The 17,273-nt window shown below is 40.3% G+C and overlaps 1 protein-coding gene across 5 annotated transcripts in view; it reads left to right on the forward strand.

Annotated features, from left to right (window-relative positions):
• LOC141791781 (rho GTPase-activating protein 7) overlaps positions 1-17,273 on the forward strand; it is a 100,132-nt gene that overhangs the window by 78,654 nt on the left and 4,205 nt on the right. For 3 of the 5 annotated variants that reach the window (XM_074672426.1, XM_074672428.1, XM_074672429.1), the window contains 9 exons: positions 2,488-2,810; positions 5,206-5,382; positions 7,135-7,294; positions 7,378-7,576; positions 9,193-9,406; positions 12,243-12,357; positions 12,433-12,651; positions 13,455-13,684; positions 14,513-14,686. In XM_074672426.1, coding sequence (XP_074528527.1) covers positions 2,488-2,810; positions 5,206-5,382; positions 7,135-7,294; positions 7,378-7,576; positions 9,193-9,406; positions 12,243-12,357; positions 12,433-12,651; positions 13,455-13,684; positions 14,513-14,686 — 1,811 coding nt within the window. The remainder of the gene's footprint in view (positions 1-2,487; positions 2,811-5,205; positions 5,383-7,134; positions 7,295-7,377; positions 7,577-9,192; positions 9,407-12,242; positions 12,358-12,432; positions 12,652-13,454; positions 13,685-14,512; positions 14,687-17,273) is intronic. The other 2 variants (XM_074672427.1, XM_074672430.1) reach the window with 1 other exon arrangement.

Below are 17,273 nucleotides of genomic sequence, written 5' to 3' on the forward strand. Positions count from 1 at the left end.
AGGGCACAACGATTCAAATTCAATACCATGAAATACAATACAACTCAATAAAAATGGCAAGGCAGTAAATAGGTTTTAAGCCTGGATTTAAAAAGTCCAAAATCAGTGGTGGTGCATATTTTAGGGGGTAGCTTGTTCAAGAGCCTGGGTCCAACGACCGAGAAGGCCTAATCACCCCAGTGTTAAGTCCTTGCTCTTGGGACTTCCAGCAAGAGCTGATTTGAGGACCTCAAGGCCCTACTGGGGTTCCTTCACACAATAATTCTGTGAGATAGGGAGAGGGAAGGCTATTAAGGGCTTTAAAAACAAAAGCAGCCCACTCAATCAGTTCTTAAAGAAACAGGGAGCCAGTGAAGGGAGAACAACTTAGGGGAAACATGTTCCAAATAGCCAGAATTTGTTAAAAACCGTGCAGCGGCATTTTGGATTAGCTGGAGACAGCTGAGTGACGACTTGGAGACTCCAACATACAAGGCATTGCAGTAGTGGAGTCTTGAGGGAATAAAAGCATGAATGGTTCTTTCCAAGTCTGCACGATTTAAACAAGGTTTTACCTTTGTAAAAACACGTAACTGATAAAAACTTGCCCTGACCACACTGTCAATTAGAATTGAAAAATTCAGGCTGTTTTCAAAGATCACTCCAAGGTTCTTCACAGCAGAACTCAACTTAACAGACAGACTGTCAGTGTGCAGAATCACCAAATAGTGCGTGCTATATATTGTCCCAAGCGAACAAACCTGACTGGTCTGATGGTAACATAAGAAAAATTCAAGGCTGCTGCCAAATGCACATGCCTTTTGTGTTAGAGGTACATCACATTTTCCACAGTGCCATGTGTGTTTTTGACTTTGTTGTTGTCACTAACTTTTGACTTTCGGCTGTCCCCCTCCTCGATGTAGTGGTTTACAGCAATGCCAATGTAAAGGATGCATGGAAGTATGTAAGCAGTGGCAGTAACATCTTTCGAAGAGGATGTATACATTTTCATTTGTAAAGGGAGGATAAGTGGGCCTGGGTTTGAATGCAACCTGCAGCCTCTTCCCTGTATGTCACCCACTCTTACCCTGTTAAGTGCTCTATCCACTGTCTTATCTTCTCTGAATAAAGGCAGAAAATAAAAGAAATTAAAAACTGAAAAGCAAATTCGATTGTCTCCCACCTCATAGATTAAAGTCATGCTGAACAGTTGCATCAGCTGTGAGCTCAGTAGTTGGGTAAATGGAGCAGAAACACAAAACATTTTTTACTGGATTTCACTCCAGCCTGTCAATATCTTTTGACAGTGTGACTGCACAGGTTTACTTTGTGTTTCTAATAGTGCACAAGAGGAAAGAATGGAAACACATGCTGGCCTGCTCTGTCTTCACTTTGGTACCAAAGAAAATATTAAAACTGCTGAAAAGTCTTCACACACGCCAGTTATTCTGTCCTGTGTATTGATTCTGCTCCATATTGAGTTGGAACTCCACCATAGTCAGAAATCACTTCTGAGTGCTCCTATCGTTCCATCTTTGATTGAAACTTTGCAATAATCCCTGACAGGTGACATTAATCATTTTCATTTCAGACAGGGTTTTGGGAGAAAGTTGGAACCGTGTTTGACAAAAAGACGGCAGCTATCAAATGTGGATGAGATTGACATCACTGTAGAAGTGATTCAGTGATGGAAATTTGGAAACCATTTATTTTATAACTCAGATCTCCAAGAGAAGAGAGAGATGACTTCATCAGTCATGATGGCGTAATGAATCTTAAAATCTGCTGAATCACTCAGCTGATAATCCCTCAACCTTTTGAGGGTGGGCCGCATTGCTGATTGTTTCTGATTGGTGGGGCAGCCACAGTGTTTATATTTCCCCCCTCACTCTGTCCACAACAAGATGACCCCAGCTGTGATGGTCTTGGTTTAATACCATCTAAACAATGGTCTCCTTTGAGCCTGATAGTGTGAATGTGTCTCTGTCAGGTCCTGGTGTTCCAGCTTAAAGTGTGACCCTGGAAACTGGTGACCTTCAGCTGAACATGTCAGTGGATATCCAATTTACAACAGCTGTTCAAAGACAGAAGAAGTCCTCGGGAATACATCCTAATTTAGTTTTATATATGTATATATACTTGTCATAATCTCCTCATCAGATGCATATTAAATGATGGACTAAAGCTGAAAGTCTCCATTTGACAGGGTTGATCTTTAAACTGAACTCTTCTTTGTTTTATGGTCTTGGTCTCCTTCTACAGGTCTGGTGGTGTAGTGCAGTTACTTTTTTTTCTTCTCATTACGTCACCAGTCTGATTTGGATAATCTTCAGGGGACTTAAGACCATAATGGACCACAGGAACCATTTAGTTCCTTACAGAGGCTGAAAGTTCCTTGTTCTGTTAGTTGTAAAGCATCTTTTGCTGCTTGATGCATGAACCCTTAAACGGTTTCTGCAGTAACAGAGATTATTTTTTTAAATCTTCTGATTTTGTTTTTTCCCTCAGGTGAGTCATCTGTTGGCAGGTGAGGATGTTTTCTCAGCCCTGGACAGCGTTCTGGAGAGAATCAGCAACCTCCAACAGCTGGTCTCCACCTGGTCTGAAAACCTCTCTGAGGACGAGTGTCAGAGGAGCTCCTCCTCTTCTTCCTCCTCATCCTCCTGTGCCTCCTCTTCCTCTCAAGACTCACCTGCCCACAGCTCCTCCTCCACCACCTCCCCCTGCCCCTCCTCCTCGAGCCACATTCACCTGGAGGCAGATGAAGATGAAGAAGAGGAGGAGGAGGAGGAGGAGGAGCAGAAGAGCAGGTCAGCACAGCCCAGGAGCAGGTGAGGAACCTTGAAGTGTAGTTTTTATTTCTAAAGCACCAAACTTATTTCACAAGCAGTAAAACTCAAATTGACGAGAGTTGGTAAAAGCAGATCATTAAAGCATCTGAGGAGCACCAGAAGTGACATTTAAGTGGCTCAGTTAAATGTCTATGAAAAAGATTTTATATTGACCTTTATATTCCAAAACACAAATAATGAGGCTTCATCTCCTCAGGCTACTGTCTCATGGTGAAGAGTTTGATCGCCTCTTTATGGAGCAGCTTTTATAACTCTTCACTTTGTTGCATATTTGTTTTTGGATACAGAGCGATAAAAAGTTATGATTCCTCTCCTGTAACGTAAAGTCAGCCACATGGTCAGGGTGTAAACGCTGAAGGATCATTCCCTCATTTTCTGCTCCGGCTGTGTTTTACTGGCCTGGTTTTAAATACAGAGCTAACTCTGTGAGAAGAGAGACTTTTCAAACATACCAACACAGTGAACTGATGGAGGAGGAAACCTACTGGTCCAGAGTTTTAGCTGAACTGAAATGTTGACTCTAAGTGGAGGTTGGTGAATTTTCAGTGTCATTTTTTTTTCCAGTTTGACCAGAATGATCATATTTACCAACATGAATTAATCCCCCAAATACAAAAAATATCTGTTCAAGCAGGTCAGATATATATATAGAACTACTCTTACCTTTTTTCCAAAATTTACTCGTATGAGACTGCTGTGATCAGGCCCTCTGAAAAATACTTGTTCATTCTGAAAATACTGATGAGTCACTTCGCATTTTTGTATCATTGTTTTTATTTTTATTTTTTGTAATTAGTTTGGAGGTGGTTGTATTCCCCTGTACAGTTGGGCTCCACACACGCTTACTGGTGTTGAAGATTCATCAATCAGAGTTATGGGATAAATTGTCAAAAAGTCAAGACAAAAAGTCAATAAAATGAAATAAAAACTAGAGTTCATAATAGTAATATTCAAGAGTTTAAAATTATGAGAAACTCACATCACAATTGTAAAACAGGAGGTTGAATTTTGTGATAAAAGGACAAATTATGAGATTTGGAAAAAAAGAAGAGAGTTGAATTATGAGATAAGTGGAAGTTTGAGAGAATAGTCCACTAAACATTAAAAATCTGTTGGACGTGCAGATGGACATGTTGGACATGTCTATATCATGTCTGTTGGTCTAAGACCAATTCTGGATGTCTACACAACACTCAAATTAGGTCTGATTTTTTTTACATCAAACCATGACTCCATCTGGGCATCAATATGCAGGTCAACATTTGAATGTTGGCTTTTTGGACGTCGAGTGGACGTCTAAACTGAAGTCATCAGTGAGTGAGTGAGCCCACTGCACCAAGAGACATTTAAAAGACATCATTTTCAGACTCTAATTTTAAACATTCTTCTTGAACAAAAGTAACATTTTCTAACTTGTTAATGTTTCCTGTGTTTCATTTTATGAAATGATTTCATTTGTTATCCTATAGTGGTTAATTTTCCTGTAGCTTTGTTTGGCTCAGCCGCAGGTTTGGAGTGGAAATGTATAATGCCTTTGTTAGTATTTACTGTAACTATCTCCTACCGAGAAAATCAAATAAAAGTACAGGGAAATAGTCCAGGAAAGTGTGTTACCCTCTGAAACTGGACAACCCTTATGCACAGAATCTAGAAGTGGTATAAAACCAATAAGAATGCCAAAAAGGCTGCAGTGCCAGCAGTAGGGATAGTTACTTAGTCCATAGTGACTAGTCTTTGAAACTAGAGGGATGCTGATTCAAGGCCCGGCATGGACAAAGATTTTGATTGTTTCTTTGTTCAGTGGGTAGCTCTTATACAGACGTACTGTGGGCACCATAAATGGATGATCATAAAAAGACACTGTCTGGAGTAACAGTGTGTCCAAAAATGACGTTGACAGGACATCCTGTGAATGTCTTTTTGCAAAGTGAGAAGCCAAAGAACAGCAATAAGTCAAAATAATGGGATAAAAGTAAAATCTTTGGGGGGCAAAACCGCAGAAGTAAGACAAAAAAGTCATTTCTAAGTTCTAAAACAAAATCTGATTTTATGAGAAAGCTTCTTATTATTATCATGGTTATTGTAAGATTATGATGAAATAAATGTAAATGTGTGGATAATTATGAGTTGAAAGAAAAAGGTTGAAATGTGTAAAGGAAAACTTTTTAGATACAAATTCAATAAAAAGAAATGAAAACAGAGTTCTGAGCTAGAAAAAAGTCACATTATTAGAAAGTGAGTCATTATTTTAAGAACAGAAGTTGAAACCATGAAGTCAGAGATGACTTTCTACAAACATGTTGACACATTAGTGTGTGTTTTATGTGTGTTTCATGTGCTTGTGCTCTTAATCCCCCCCTTGTTGTGCTTCCAGCAGAGTCAGCCAGCAGCTGCACTGGTCCAGTGAGCAGAGTCTGCCTTCCATACCCTCCAGTCCAGGAGTGGAGACCCAGTCCGTGTCCCAGTTCCTCCTGCTGCAAAAGCTCTCTCTGCTCAAACTCACCGCTCTGATGGACAAATACTCCCCGTCCAGCAAGCAGGGCTGGAACTGGTAAGACCCGGGAGGAGTTAGCGTGTTACATGCAGTGAGAGGGTTCAGCTGAGGTCTGGTTTTTCGTGGTATCACTCTGCTCCCGCACAGCTGTGTGGAAAAACTTCTTCAAGGAAACAAGCATGGAAAGCAGGGCAGGTGGGCGGGTGGGGGGTAAATATTTCAGGCAGCCTATTTAGAAAGTCATTCATTATTCATGGCTCAGGTGCAACCTCGCCTCGGCCTAAAAATAAAAAAAAAAAAACAGAAAACAGTATCATGCTTCAGGATAAATAAACTACTTTCCAGAGTTAAGAAAGAGAAAGCCCAGAGGGAGCACTGGTGCCTCACCTTGGTGATGCAGCGCAGAGAAATCACAGCAAAGTGTCGTATTTTCTGCTTGCTGGATAACTGCTGAGGCGTTCTGATCTATTTACGACAACTTTCTCCCTCCGAAGAGGGTCAGACTGCCGAGGAGCTTCACCTTTTTTTATTTTTTTATTCATATGTGTTCATTCAGATGACTGGCTTTCTGTCCACTGCTTATCCTGACTTTCTGCGTCACAGACATGTTTGAAGCACAGGTTTACCTTTTTTGCAAGACAGCAACCAAAACTGGCCTTAATGAGTCTAAACTAAGGACACACTGAAGTCAGGTGAAAATTAAGGCTGCAGAAAGGGCTATGAAGTCTTTCAGAGCAGCAGGAAGGAAGGATGCAGGAGTCCCTGGTCTAAAACGTGCAAAATTTAGTTTAATTTAAGTGGCATGCTCATAAATACTGAATATTGCTTGAGCTAAAAAATGTGTAAGTTTAATAACTTTGGAAATGGCGTGTTCCCCCTGTTCAATATAAACTGATAGAGAAATGATCAGTTCAGACTGAAATCATGTTTCAAACCAGGTTGTAAAGATGTTTATTTTTGCTGCAGAGATCGACTTTTCAAATGGGTGTTTATGAGGTGTCGTCTGTTTCTGCAGACAGGCCTCTAGTGGACACTCCAAGAACTGTGCGTTTTTGCATTGGCTTTACATTTTAAGGTTGCTGCTTTACTTATACTCACTGAGTTTGATGTTCAGAGACTTTTGCACATTGGCTTTGAGTTGGACATTGGTGGATTCATTAAATACGAAGCTGAAACTGATATTTCCAACTCCACAGAGCCCCAGGGTCAGACTGACAAAGCTTTAGAAGAGAGAAAACCTTGTGCTATGACATTACTGCTGCAAAGCCCCAAAGAGTCTTCAGGCTTCAACATTGCTTTAAACCCATTATAATATAACCAATTTAACCACTGGTGCCATGAAGGGTCTAAATTGCAGATCCTCTGAGGCGTTTTCGGAAAATAGGGCCTTGTTTCTGGAGAATATCACCCAAGGGAGAAAACAATTTGTAAAGCTGAAGTCCTGACGTGGTTTTATCACTTTTCAGATAATGAGTCGAGTTTTCTTCAGAGTGTTGCAGCACTTTCTCACAAAATGTACTCAGCTTTCTATTATCCAAATCTAAACAAAAGTCAAAAATAAATAAATAGTCAAGTTGAGCTTTCAGTCTGGACCCGTCTAATCTCTGGCATCTGCATATTTTCCCTCAGAGCTGATGGAAACGTCACTCCTCAGGGAGTTATGCAACCTCAAAATGTTTATTTGGCTTCCCTTCAGAAGGAAACATCCAGCAGCAGCTGGTTGAGTTATTTACACTCGACCGGTTGAAATGAGGAATTACTTGGACGATTTATCCTGCAGAGTCAGACTAAGCCTCCTTTTACCTCCAGGACTGTCCCCAAACCTGTAAAGAGGACCAAAGTGCTGGAGATGAAGGGCCGGCAGGTGTTCGGGGTGCCTTTGCTCCTCAGCGTCCAGCAGACAGGGGAGCCGCTCCCTCCTAGCATCCTCAGAGCTCTGGTTCACCTAAAGACTGAGTGTTTAGACCAGGTGAGGAGCTGCTTCAGAAACTTCTAGAAATACTGGAAAATGTTCAACCTGTGTCTTAAATGTTTGAATTTGTCTCTCTGCAGGTGGGTCTTTTCCGTAAGTCGGGCGTTAAGTCTCGCATCCAGTACCTCCGTGAGTTGGTGGAATCGGACCCTGACCACGTTTCGTACGACGGTCAGTCTGCGTACGATGTCGCAGACATGGTGAAGCAGTACTTCAGAGACCTTCCTGAACCCATCTTTACCAGCAGACTCTGTGAATCCTTCCTCCACATCTATCAATGTGAGCCACTGGCAGCTTTGAAAGAGACCAGCTAAAAATAGTTTCATATGTTGGATAGTTTTACATAATCTCTACTTTTGATCTCATAAAACAACTTAATATCTCATCAGTATGACCATTAGTTAATTCTTAGGACATTTTATCTATCATTTACTGATTTTCTCATTCTAGATATTTTTTTTAATTCTTAGTATTGACTTGCCTAAACTAAACTTACTTCTGACTTATTTAGTTGACTATCTAAAATCCAATACTTTCTATTCCGTTTTTCATTTTTGTCTCATTATTTTGACTTTTTGTATCATTTATGATTTTCCTTTTTATTATTTTCTTCTCACAATTTCATTTTGGGGCATACTCTCTGATGACAACTGTTTATCTCACAGTGATGGCCTCTCACAGTTACAACTGATTAATTGATTGACTCATTTCCGCATATCTCATATAAATGTTACTTTTCTATTTCTATTTGGTTTTTGGATTTTGTGATAACTATGATGTTTTATCTAATTGTTTTACTTACTTTCTTAAAATTTTGATTTATATACAACTTCTTCAACTCTACAATTTCATTATCAAAGGCTTTTGTCCAAAGCTACTTAAACCACAAGCAAGAAATTAGACAGAAGGGAAAACCCTAGTTAGTGCAACAAACTTCAAAATAAGTTATGTCCAAAGCTCCAATTTTTTCATTATTTTTTGTAACTTTTAAGTGATAATCACATTCTTATCATCATATCACCTGACTCTCGCATTAACGACTTTGATCTCACCATTTGGACATCTTTAAAAAATTAGATTTATCCCATAGTTTGGCTAACTTTCTCATAACTGGGACTTCTTATCTCATAGTTCTGACTTTTTAATTGCCCTTGTGAAAACTTTTATCTGAAATATTTGACACATCTTTTCATCATTATGACTTTTTACCTAATAATTACCTCTACACAATTTTTAAACCATCTCAAGGTGATGATTAACTACTAATGATTACAGATTTGTGTCTCATGAGCATAAAATCCATTCTCTAAGTTTTGCATTTTATCTTAGATTTTCGCTCTAAGTTCAGATTTTTATCTAATTTTGTGATTGTTTATCTAAATGTTTATTATCATTTTGACATACCTTCTCATAATTTCTCATATCTTTGAACAACTGTCTCATAAATGAGATTTGTTTTTCTTATAGTTCAGGCATCTTGTTACTTATTTGGAACTTTGCATCTCAAAACTTTGACTCACTTTTTCATCTTCAGGATTATGGCTTTCCTCTTCAAATTTTGATTCATTTCATAATTTTGACTAACTTTCTCATAGTAACAACTTTTTGATCTCATACTTTTGATTTTTTTCCAACAATCATGTCTCTGTTTTCAAAACAATGACTTTTTATTGCTGTTTTCAAATTCTACCCCAACTTAACCACATCATTATCCCAAACCATGATTCATCGTTGCCTTAAAAAAACACTTTTGATTCGTCTTCAGTGAACGGTGAAGGTGTATCAGCAGATTTTATATTTTACAGCACAGTTACTGATGAGCTGCCTTATTTTCTCATCCCATCATTTGAACCCTGAAACATCAAGGAATCGCCTGTTTCTCTCTGTGCTCACAGATTTCCCGAAGGATCAGCAGCTGGTGGCAGCTCAGGCAACCATCTTACAACTTCCTGACGAGAACAGGGAGGCTCTTCGCACACTGCTCTTCTTCCTTCGTGACGTGGTCTCTTGCGTGGACGAGAACCAGATGACTCCAACCAACATCGCCGTGTGTCTGGCTCCATCACTTTTCCACCTGAACAACTTGAAAAAAGATGTGAAAGCAGCCAGGTGAGCTGAGAGCTTTTCATCATGTGTGTCTGAATATGTGCTCGCTCATGTCCTCAGCAGCTTCAGGTCCTGTCCCTTTTTTCCCTTACTCTGCTGATCTGAAGAGTCTTAAACTCCTCCATACTCACGGATTGCATCACCTCTGGATCTGGTCCAGCTTCAGCACTCACATACATGCACAGGAACACATATGCTCCATCTGTCAGCACAGTTTGTGTACACAGAGAGCACGTTATGTAACCTGGAACAGCTTCATCTGAGCCCGGCTTCACTCCCTGATAAGAAAAAAAGAGAGGAAGAGGGAGGAGAGATGGGAGGAAATGATGAGAGAGGGTGTGATCGGGACTGCTTCCAACATAGAAAAACTACTTCTGGATGTGCAGACTGAGCATGCGCAGATTTTCAAACCTCTACCTATTCATATGTTGTAGAAATCCCTGAATCCAACACCAGATCTCCACAAGATCTTCATGAGACTTGCTGAAATGATGATGGTCATTAAAAAAGGATCTCCTGACTGTTTCATAACACTTAAAAGAGTCAAGGCATGACCGTAGACTGTAAAAAACATGGAAATAGCCTTCGCGACGTCACCCATCTGTTCCTGACACTTGAAATGAAGCCAATCCGGCTGTTAGTTTTATTGCGAACAGCTACAGGGTGCTCGTCAGTCATGTGACCTGAGCTGCGCCTCTGATTGTAAGATCAAACAATCCTAATAACTTCTAAACCGCCAAGTTACGAAAAAAAAATTCACACACGGTACAGTGGGTGCTGATAGAGAAATTATGCCGTTTTTTGAACCAGGCTGTAAATATGCTTTTAAATGCTGTAAAAGTCTTTTTTTATGGCTGGGTGTGTACGTGACTTCTGGTCTTTCTGCAGCCAGATTCAAGCGGATTCTTGTTGAACAGCAACATTCAGCACTTCCGCACAGGCTTCATTTTCACTAACTGGATGTTGCCACTTGGGTATGAAACACCAAGGTATCCCTACAGCTCCGCCTCATACAAGCCTCCAGCGAGAGATCTGGCCAATCAGAGTGAAGGGGGTTTGTTGAGCGAGGAGTCTTCAAGAGACGGCAGCCGAAACAAAGTCTTTCAGACAGAGGCTGAAATAAAGTTGTTGTTTTTTTTAAACAACCTTTTGGACCGAACTGGTGCTCGTGCTCATGCTCCACAGACAATGCACTGGCTCCAGGTGCACCAACTCTTTGCTGGGCCGGAGAGAAGCACCGTCTACATTAGGGGCCGGGGGCAAGCAACTGTAACCAACGATCAGTGGTGTAAAAAAGTCATTCTTAAAAAGGAAAGCTGCAGAGCTAGTCTGTTGTTAAGTTTAGTTTTTTAGTTTATTCAAAACTTGAAATGAAGGGGAAACTGCATTGCATACCTCTCTTATAGATCAGTTCTATATCTTGTTATTTTATCTAACAGAGAAAATAGCCTTATGTTATTTAACCAAGGTTTGATAGTAAAAGTGTACCTTATACAGTAAATATCTTCATTAAGCTCTTAAAGTGTACATTAACTATTAAAAGAATCACCTAATGGCAGTAACAAAATGTTTCTTTTCCACTCATTAGTGGATATTGCACCCAAACAAGTTAATGCACAAGAAAATATACAGTGTGGGATATAAACTGCCTTTAGAAGTAATTTTGTTGCTGTTTTTTTTTTCTCACAGCAAAATTTATTTTCCAGAACTGAAGACAATTTTACACTTATTTGTTTTATTAATCATTGTACACAGTATAAAAAGAGCAATACACAGAGAACAGAATAAAAAAACTGTTCCAAAAATATTGCATATTGCCTCATTAAGTGTATACATTTTGCTTTCAAGTGATTATTGCATACACTCCACTGCAAAAAAAAGTATACCAGTTTCACATAAAATAGTTTGAATGAATAAGAGGAAAAAGCCAGCAGATTTATGAAGCGTTTTCCTGCCATGTTCAGTCCCTCGAAGCTCTCTCTGTCTTCCTGACACGATGATTGCTGTCAAACCAGGTCTCCTCCTCTTTTTCATCCTCTCTTTCTAAACATCCTGATGTTTCTACCCTCGTCTGTCCGCCCTTACATCATCATCATCTCTCTCCTCCACATTTTTATCGCTCTGCTCATTTTCTTCCTGTCGTGTCTCCTCCTCCTCCTCCTTGTTTTTTTGTTCCCGTGCTTGTAATCACCTCTTTATTTTCATTAACTCCTCTTCCTCCTCCTGTGCTTTCCTCCCTTCCTTTCATCTCCACCTCTTCCTCTCCAAACGTCAGCTCTTTTCCTCCCTTCAGGCCGACGGGACGGAGGTTGGAAATGACTTCACGGCACAAGCAGCGCTTCCTACCTCCCGCCTGTCAGAAATCATGTCGCACACTGTGGCGGGAACAATAACTTGGAAAATTGACTCCAGCTTGCAGCTGTCCCCCCACAGATCTGTGAAACATCATCTCACCTCCCTTCTCTCTGACTGAGTTTTTATTTTTAATGATCCAAAGCCTCCAGTTTGTGCATCTTAACTTGTTTTAAGCGCCAAAACATTTGCCTCTGCAGCTGAACCAGCATGAAAGAAAGAGCTTTATATCAAATAAAATCAGGACAAACAGCTTTACGTGAAGCCGTCAGTTTCTGGTAAAGCTCAGTGATGAAGCGTGAAAACTTTCTGGAGTAACCTGAATCTGTCAGCAGCTGTGACGCTGACTTACAGACATGCTGACTCCACATCAGAGTCTCAGAACCTCGAGGAAGCACAGAGGAAGTGTTTGCATACAGTTCCGCTTCAGCCTGACGCTGACATGGTGTTTTTTCCCATCTGACCTCATCACTTGTTGTCGCTGCAGGTCGAGTCACAGGAAGTACAGCCTTGGCCGCCCTGACCAGAGAGACCTAAGCGAGAACTTAGCCGCCACGCAGGGCCTCGCCAACATGATCACAGAGGCACAGAAGCTCTTCCAGGTACAGACACCAAACATCCTGAAGATTCACGTCAGAATTAAAAGATCTCACGCTTACTAACTTCTTGTTCTTCAGCTTCCAGAGTTCTGGCCCGGTTTCAGTGCAGCAGGACCTTCAGAGGACTCAGTGGAAGGAGGAGGATCAGCATCTCAGAGCGTGGCTGAGGAGGAGCAGAATGAAGGTCTGAGGAGGCTGCAGCAGAGTACCCAGCTGCTCCTGAAGGAGACCAGAGAGAAGAGCCGAGGCTGGGAGAGTCATCCAGGCCCAGAGCATGTGGAGCTGAGCTACAAGAAGGTACCAACAACTGACTGACTGACTGACTGACTGACTGACTGACTGACTGACTGACTGACTGACTGACTGACTGACTGACTGACTGACAGACAACTGACCAACCAACTGACCAACCAACTGACTGACCAACTGACTGACAAAAAAAAATTGACTGACTACCTGACTGACTAACTGACTGACTGACTGACCAATAAATAAAATGACTGACCGACTGACAAATAAAAAAACAACAGACTGACTGACTGACTGCCATTTTTTTCCCTCTCAATTTTTTTCTCTTTTTTTTCTTTGTTTTGCACTCCTTGTTTTTTTCCCCTCTTTCTATACTGCCTACCTCCTTCCTTGTCTTTTTGAGCTCTGTTTCACTAATTTTATCTATTTTTCCTCCATCTTTTTATTTTTTGTTGTTTTGTTTTTTTGTTTGTTTTCCTCCTTTCTCCTTTATATCTATGTTTCACTTTTCTGTGCTTCTATTTTATTCACCTTTTTGCTTTTACTTTTTTTCTACTTTGTTCTCTGTCTGCTTTTTTTTAAAACTTACTTCTTTGACATCTTCTTTTTCTTTGTCTGTCACTTTTTTATTGTCTGTTCTTTTCCTTTCCTTTTTGTCCTTCTCATTAACATATTCCCTTCATGGCTTGCAAACATCATGTGGTAATCCTGTCTCATCAGTTTGTAACCCCTAGCCTCTGACTTTTAAAGTGAAAAAGTGAAGAAGTTTCATTGAAGAAGAAATGACTCTGGTACCACTGATAAGCAATTTTCTTCCTGTTTCTCCTCCTCTTCCTCCTCCCCCTTTGCAGATGGATGACGGCTGCCCTCTTTGGATGTGGCGTGGAGTTGTAGAGGTTGAATCTGCTCAAAAGGAGCTACTCCAGCGGCTGCTGAGGGATCAGGCACTTTGGGAGTCAAACCTGAGCCAGGCCGCCATAATCCAAACTTTATCCAAGGACGCCGAGGTCTACCGCTACGTCCTGAAGAACCAGGGCCACAGCTTGGGCTCCCAACCCTCACAGGAGCATCTGCTGCTCAGGTAATGAGGCACAGCGAGCCCCAGGCTTCACAGGCCTCCATTCGTCCGACCCACTGAGCTCGACGAGGCGGAGAGAACAGACGAGTCAAACCCAGAAATACTCTGAGAGGGAAAGGTGTTTCTGAGTCAGCTGATGAAACTTTAATCCAAGCCTGAAGTCAGACCAGACGTGACAGTATCTGTGTTCACAGCTGGGTGGCGTCACACTGAGTTACTCTGTCGTACTTCCTCTTTTTAAGACGAACAAGAACTCAGAGTCAGAGCAAGTCATTGAAACCAGAGCTGCTGCATAATGCAAACCAACAAGAGAAGCACGAAGAGAGGATTTTATTCTTAAGAAAAAAACAAAAAGAAACAACATAAAGGTTTCTCTCTGATAGATGCTCAGTGCTTCCTGCTAAAAAGTCACAAAAATGTGTGCATTTTGCATTTTGCAATAATCACAGAAGTAAATATTAGATAAAAAGAAAAAAGACAGTAAATAATGAACTAGTATTGTGTTAATGTTTGAGCTGTGCTCCTCCTGCAATTAGTTTTGGTTGTGTTCAGCAACGTGCAGTTTCTCTGCAGAGGTGTAGCTCCTTCTGAAAGGAGACATATTCAAGCTCTAAGATATAAAATAATAAAAACAGCACATAATGATACATTTATTTATAGACTACCCAAAACAAACACATTTGCATGATGTGTTACACCTAGGATAAAAGTAAAATATGCACACAGGCATGGTAAAATAATGTTAAATAGGGGTTATTGTGCATTTTCTTGAAGTGTTTTTTCTGTCCCTCTGGTGCCCCCGTAGATTCTTTACATAATTTCTTTCTTCAGGACCTGGCAGGCCGACCCGTCCTCCGGCCCTCTGTACCTCTCCTCTGTATCCACGGATCACCCTGGGGTTCTGTTGGAGGGCGTCAGAGCTCACGTTCACTCCTGTCTCTATCTGCTGGAGCCTACAGGAGCCAGGAAGACCCGGCTGACGCACCTCTGCCGGACTGACACCAGGTGAGAGAAAATTGAGGGAGGGAGGGAGTTACTAAAACCTGTAGAATAAAACACAAACAAAGGCACGCTGAGCTGCAGTAGCTGGGAAGCGCTCTTGGTCCATCTTGTTTGTCATAATTGAGCCCGCTCTATGTGCGTGAACTCTGCAGCCTCCCTGTAGATGATAGCTAGAGAAGGAAAGATAGCCCTCCTCCTCATGATTCATGCCCTGAGGTTGGTTTGCTGCAGAGGTCTCAGCTGAACATGTCAGTGGATTTATTTTCCGCATGTTCAGAAAGAAGCGTCTGAGCTGCATCTTTTTGCCATTACATAAGAAAGAAATCACCGAGGGGAATGGATGCTGTCTCTCTTTCTTTGTCACTTCCTCTCTTCTTTAATTTCCTCTCCTGACAGAGCTCAGGCTAAATGTCTGAGCAGCACCCGTTGTCTTATTTCCTTCCACATTAATTTCAAGTGCTTGTTAGCTTTCAAGGCGAGACATCAGGTCAGCAGCATCCAGGTCAGCGCGGCTTTTTACAGTGAGGCTGATCCTATCGCCTGCAGGAAATGAAAGACGTTACGGGCTCAGAGAGAGAAGCATGGAGTACGTTAAACCTCTAACACACATAGAAGGTGAAAGAAGAGAGCAGCTTAAATCTTACTTCAAACAAAAAAGAAACCATAACAGAGCAGCTTTGATTCTGAGTATTAATGACAAGTAAAGGTAAATATCATTTTTGTTTTACAGTTTCTAAGATGTGATCTCAATTCCTTCCAACACACTAAGCGTTTTGTCATGGTTCAAATAACAGCTTCAAGATGTTGGTTCAAGACAAGCAACTACTGGTCTGATACAAGACAAAATTAAAGGGGGGGGGGGGGGGGGGGGGGGGGGGGGGGGTTTGAGCTGTGTTTCTGCTTTAATGCCATTAAAGCCATCAGGCTTTTCCCACTGAGGGAGCCTCCGTGTAGCTCCCTCTAGACAAGGGGTCTGCAACCTTTGCTTTCATAAGAGCCATTTTTTCACCTGGATAAAAGTTATTCATAAGCCACAAAATATACTTATCTTCACATTAAGTAACAATGAGGTAAAAAATTAAAAAAAGAAAAAAAAAGAAAAAGAAATGTAATGTCATTAGTTTTGTAGATTTGTAAAATTAATAAGGTTTCAGTAAGTTGCAAAATTTTCACTGATTCCAAAAACTTTGGAATTTTTTTCAAAAAAGAAATTGAAATTTCAAAAATTTGAAAAATTCCAAAAAAAAAAGAAATTTCAAAAAATTTCACAAATGAAAAAATGGACAGTTTAAATTAAAAAAAATCAAAATTTTATTATTTTTTTTTCAAAAATTGAATTTAAATATATTGAAAATATGCAGAAAATAAAAAAAGAAATTTGCCAAAATTTTAAAAATTTGAAGTTCCTTTTCTAAATTTAAAAAAATGTTAAAATAAAAGAAAGAAAGAAAGAAAGAAAGAAAGAAAGAAAGAAAGAAAGAAAGAAAGAAAGAAAGAAAGAAAGAAAGAAAAAGAAATTCAAAACATTTACAAAAGATATTTAAAAAATTAAAATCTTTATTGCAAGATGTGATGCATATTTAGTTTAACAAAATATTTATCCAAGCCTTTTTTTTTTTGTCATAGCTTAAAGAAAAATAAAGCTACAAGGTGCCACTCGAAGGAGTCAAAGAGCTGCATGAGGCTCCAGAGTTGCAGGTTGCAGACCCTTGCTCCTGACTAATCATATTCAAGCTCAAATGTCCAAATTATTATTATAGCACACATAGTACATTACTTCATAAATTATGTAATTAACACAGTTGCAGAGTGTGTCAGACCAAAAATGAAAGTAAATATGCACACAGACAGGGTACAATAACGTTAAAGAGGGGTATTGTGCTAATTTTAAGTCTTTATCCTGTCCCTCTGGTACCCCTGTAGTATCTCTACAAAAATAACATTAAGCCTCCCAAGGCTCCATCCTGGGACCTCTTCTGTTCAACATCTATATGCTCCCACTGGCTCAGATTAAAGAAAACAGCAAAGTCAGCTACCATAGTTATGCAGACGACACACAGTCATACATTACACTGTTTGGATAGTGGCTGCAGACAGACTGTGGGAAAATGTATTGAACATAACAATGGGTGGATGAGCCGAAATTTTCTTTTTTACAATATATGAATTTGTAGAGGTTTGAAAATCTGCACATGCTCAGTCTGAACATCCAGCATTAATACTTCTTTTTAGGTAGATCATGTGAGGACATTAAGCTCTAATAGAAAGGCATTGTCAGACTGAACCTGTCATTAATAACTTTGCATCTCTTGCTAAAAGTTGAAGCTGTCTGCTGTGATAAGGTTCAGATTCTCTGATTGGAGATATTTATAAAACCAGACGCAGATTTCTCTCCGTGTGGATGGCTGTTTGTCGTCTGCTGCAGTCAGAAAAAATGTGTCATTTCTGAAACACAAACTCTCTGCCTTGCAGGGTTTTAAAAATGTACATGCACAATGTTTATTCATGACAGCAAGATGATGATGGCGTTTTATGCTCATTCCAGAAAGTCTTTCACCGTGATATCATCTTAAATCTTCAACCCAGTAGG

This window comes from Halichoeres trimaculatus, unplaced genomic scaffold (genome assembly GCF_033239565.1).
Source record: "Halichoeres trimaculatus isolate MK-OKI-2021-1 unplaced genomic scaffold, fHalTri1.1 fHalTri1_scaffold_6, whole genome shotgun sequence".
NCBI lineage: Eukaryota > Metazoa > Chordata > Actinopteri > Labriformes > Labridae > Halichoeres > Halichoeres trimaculatus.